At 47.1% G+C, this 4129-nt stretch overlaps 1 protein-coding gene across 1 annotated transcript; it reads left to right on the forward strand.

Annotated features, from left to right (window-relative positions):
• Nucleotides 1-904: 904 nt before the first annotated feature.
• On the forward strand, nt 905-3590 carry LOC134460457 (piggyBac transposable element-derived protein 4-like). Its single transcript, XM_063212847.1, has 3 exons — nt 905-1099; nt 1831-3195; nt 3308-3590. The coding sequence occupies exons 1-3, from the start codon at nt 924-926 to the stop codon at nt 3588-3590; spliced, it is 1824 nt and encodes a 607-aa protein (XP_063068917.1). The 5' UTR covers nt 905-923.
• Nucleotides 3591-4129: the final 539 nt, after the last annotated feature.

The raw sequence follows: 4129 nt of genomic DNA on the forward strand, positions 1-4129 counted from the left end.
TTTGGCTTAACCCCTTAAGCCGCACTGTGCCGCTCACGGCACGATGCCGCCATTTTGTTTTAAAAAAAATAAAGAATTTGTTGTCCTATAGACTGTACACAAGCTTATAATGGTCATACCACACACCGTTCGAAAGCTGAGAACGTCAGCTTTCATATGAACCCATCCTCAAAGATCAACACTCTCCACACAGCTAACAGTGGGCTAATCTTCTCTGTGTGTGATGTCATCAAAATTGCAACCGAAAACGGGGTGTACTTACCTTTGAAAATTTCTCAATATTCCCAACGAATGTTTTATGGTCCAAGATTTCTTCTCTGAGTCATCCAGTGTCCACAATGTTGGAATATCCAGGCCATTTACTTCAAATCCTTGTGTTTTTGTGATAATCCCAATGTTTCCTGGCTTCCTGCATACGTTGTGTAATTGTATTTCTTCACTACAAGCGTCTTTGAAGACGAAGGAATCCACTCCACCGCACGAAATGCGCAAAACAGTGCCTGAATGATGTTCTCGAAGGTCTTAGCTTTTGATTGACACCACCCACGAGCCAATCGGATCCTCCTATGGAAAGTTACAGGCGATTGAAGACCAATAGGGCACTGCTATTCAAATCTGACCTCCCGTCTTTACCTCGCCATTGGCGTAGGACAGTGAGAGTTTCGGGTTTCATGAGTCACTGAATATTATAGTTGAGATTCATAGCTTTCAAACGAGCTATCACTCGACTGCCTTGGACTTACAGAGAACCACCCACTTGCTGTTTTCGATGTTTGCGTAATTGCTCGCGTAAACAGCAAGCTGTAGAGTTTTGAGAGGACGCACCGTTACGCGAGAGAACAGTAGACTTTACACAGACTTCGGAAGACAGCACGGGACATACAGTTTACGTACAGTCTTACAGACAGTCTACTGCGTGCAAAATGTCTGGTAAGAAGGCAACGAGCAAGAAGAAGAATGTTGCTGGCCCAACTAAGATGACTGCTCAACAGGCAGCCGAATGGATTTTACAATCCAGCGACGAAGAGTCCGACGCAGGGAGCATGTCATCGGTTGACTCTGTGGCATTTTTGGAAGGACTCGATCCAGCCTTGGAGATGTAAGTGTTGTTTCTAAACTTTCACTGAATGTAAACAGATGTCACATATTCATTTACACTACTGGATTGTACTTAGTGCTAGTTGCATAGTGCGTTTTGGACCGCATTCGAGATGTTGCAGTGTTGCAATGTTTCAATGTAAATACAGCGATTGTTCATCCACTACGGCTGCAAATGCTTTCTAATTGTATTCATTCTGCATGTAACCTATAGTGTATGCTATGATTATCTGTTTGTGTGTGAAGGCAATGGATGAATGGGGGCATTTGTCTGTACTATGTATTTCTCTTTCTGGGTGAACATTGTGCTGTTGCCATGTTGCAATTTGCATTACGAATATGTTTAGCTGTTTTCATCCATAATGCCTAATGTAAATGCTTTGAATTGTGCTTATGTTGTATTTATACTACCTGTTGCCTAGTGTGTGTGTGTGTGTGTGTGTTTGGTTCACAGCTGATACAAAGTGTATGCAATGGGGGAAGGGGCCATTGAAAGTCTCTCACCTTTTAGTGACCGAGTGCGATAGGGGGAGGTGTGTGTGTGTGTGTGTGTGGGTGTGTGTGTGTGTGTGTGTGGTGTGTGTGTGTGTGTGTGTGTGTGTGTGTGTGTGTGTGTGTGTGTGTGTGTGTGTGTGAGAGAGAGAGAGAGAGAGGGAGGGAGAGAGAGATACATCAAATTGAATGTTACATGAAATAATAATTTGCAATTATATTGTGTTTTTTTCCACATAGATCCTCTGATGCAGACTGGCTCCCTGAACAGGAGGAGGAGGAGGGGGAGGAGGAGGAGAGCCAGGTGGAGAAAGAGGGGCAGAGAGTTGGTGAGGAGGAAGGAGACGATCAACCATCAGCCTCTTCGCCGGCTACCACCAGAGCAAGGAAGAGGAAAGCAGCGCAGCCATCCAGCGCCACACCTGCCACCAAGAGAGGCAGAGGAAGAGGGAGAGGAAGAGGAAGAGGAAGAGGAAGAGGAAGAGGACAGGGAAGGCGACAGGAGCCAGAGGGAAATGGTCAGCCATGGCAGGGGATGGACGTGGATGACATCATACCACCACAACCATCATTCAACCCCGCTCGCGCTCCAGGGCCCCAGGTCGTGGGGGGGGTGCAATACACCATACTGCAACTCTTCATGCTCTTCATGACAAGAAACACCCTACAGACAATAGTAAATCACTCTAACATATATGGACAAAGGAACCACCCTCATAGATGGCATCAGATGTCCCTGGAGGATCTGCTTTCATATATTGGTATGGTGATTTACATGGGCCTAGTTGGGGCCAAGTCTGTAAGGGACTACTGGGCGAAGAACGAACTTTACAATTTCCCCTTCCCCACATCTATGTTGTCCGGGAGAAGATTTGCAGCTGTCTCCAGCATGCTGCATATTAGCCACCCAGACAGTGATGCAGAGAATGACAGGAGGAGGGGAACACAGGCCTACGATCGTCTGTGCAAGATCCGCCCTCTCTATGACGAGATTAGGACTGCGTGTAAAGCTCACTACCATCCCCAACAACACATTGCAGTGGATGAAAGGATGGTGAAATCAAAAGCCCGCTCCATCCTCCGCCAGTATATGAAAGACAAGCCCACTAAGTGGGGGTATAAACTTTTTGTGCTGGCAGATTCATCAAACGGATACACATGGGACTTTTTTGTATATGAGGGGAGAAACATGGCACTTCAAAAGGGGCTCAGCTATGATTCAGTCATGAATCTCGTGGACACGCGTGTGCTTGGCCAGGGCTATAAGCTCTATGTGGACAACTTCTATACTAGCCCTACCCTGTTCAAGGACCTCCTGGCCGAGAAGGTATGGGCTTGTGGAACAATTAGAGAACAGCGAATAGGCTACCCGAGAAGACGTCCAGGAGCTCTCACCTCTCAGTCACCACGTGGTACCATCCGCTGGATAAGAGATGATCCCGTTCTTTTTGTCCAGTGGAAGGACACGAGGGACGTCCGCTTGTGCTCCACAATGCACACAGCCCACAACCCACAGACCACCGTTCAGAGGAGGGTCAGAGGGACAGATGGCCGGTGGCAGCTGAAGTCCATCCCTGCCCCACCAGCTGTCACTGATTATAACAAGTAAGTACTTGAGATACATTATTTTATTTTGTCTTCAAGGGTATGTAACAATCCACCAATGATTGTAATGCTATGTGCTAAACAAAACTTTTGTAATCTTTTATTTTCACAGACATATGGGGGGAGTGGACCTCTCTGATGCCATGATCGGGTTTTACAACACCGTTCACAAGACCAGGAAGTGGCACAGGACGTTCTTCTATCACTTTCTGGACATTGCCATCGTGAACGCCTTTGTACTTCATTCCTGTATGGCAGCAGAGAGGCATGAGACCCCCCTTACACAGAAGGCGTTCCGGGAGGCCCTGGTGTTGGAGCTGAAGGCAGCGGGGTCACCTTCAACTGGCCCTCCTCCATCACCTGCTCCAGCTCCCAAGGTGCACATCACAAACTGAGGCACTACACGGAAGATGGCACAGCAGGGAGGCGGAGGTGTGTGAACTGTTCCCTGAAGAGCACCACAGAGTGCACTTCATGCCAGGTAGTGCTGTGCTTTACGGTGAAGAGGGACTGCTACAATGAGTGGCATACAAAGAACAATTTGTAGGACTCCCCCTCCCCCTCACTTCTCTTTCTCTCACTCACACACACACACACACACACACACACACACCACACACACACACACACACACACACACACACACACAAAGGGAAGAAAGAATGATGCTGGACTTCCGGACTGGATTTCATTTTCACACTTTTCATTGCCACATGGCATGGTTTGCACCACACACACACACACACACAAAACACACACACACACACACACACACACTCACACACATACACCACACACACACACACACACACACACACACACAAGCACACACACACACACACACACACACACACACACACACACTGTATTATACACTGTATTAGTTTTGTATTATTAGTTATATTGATATTGTTATGTTATGTTCTTGTTTGTA

The sequence above is a fragment of the Engraulis encrasicolus genome, chromosome 13 (genome assembly GCF_034702125.1).
Source record: "Engraulis encrasicolus isolate BLACKSEA-1 chromosome 13, IST_EnEncr_1.0, whole genome shotgun sequence".
NCBI lineage: Eukaryota > Metazoa > Chordata > Actinopteri > Clupeiformes > Engraulidae > Engraulis > Engraulis encrasicolus.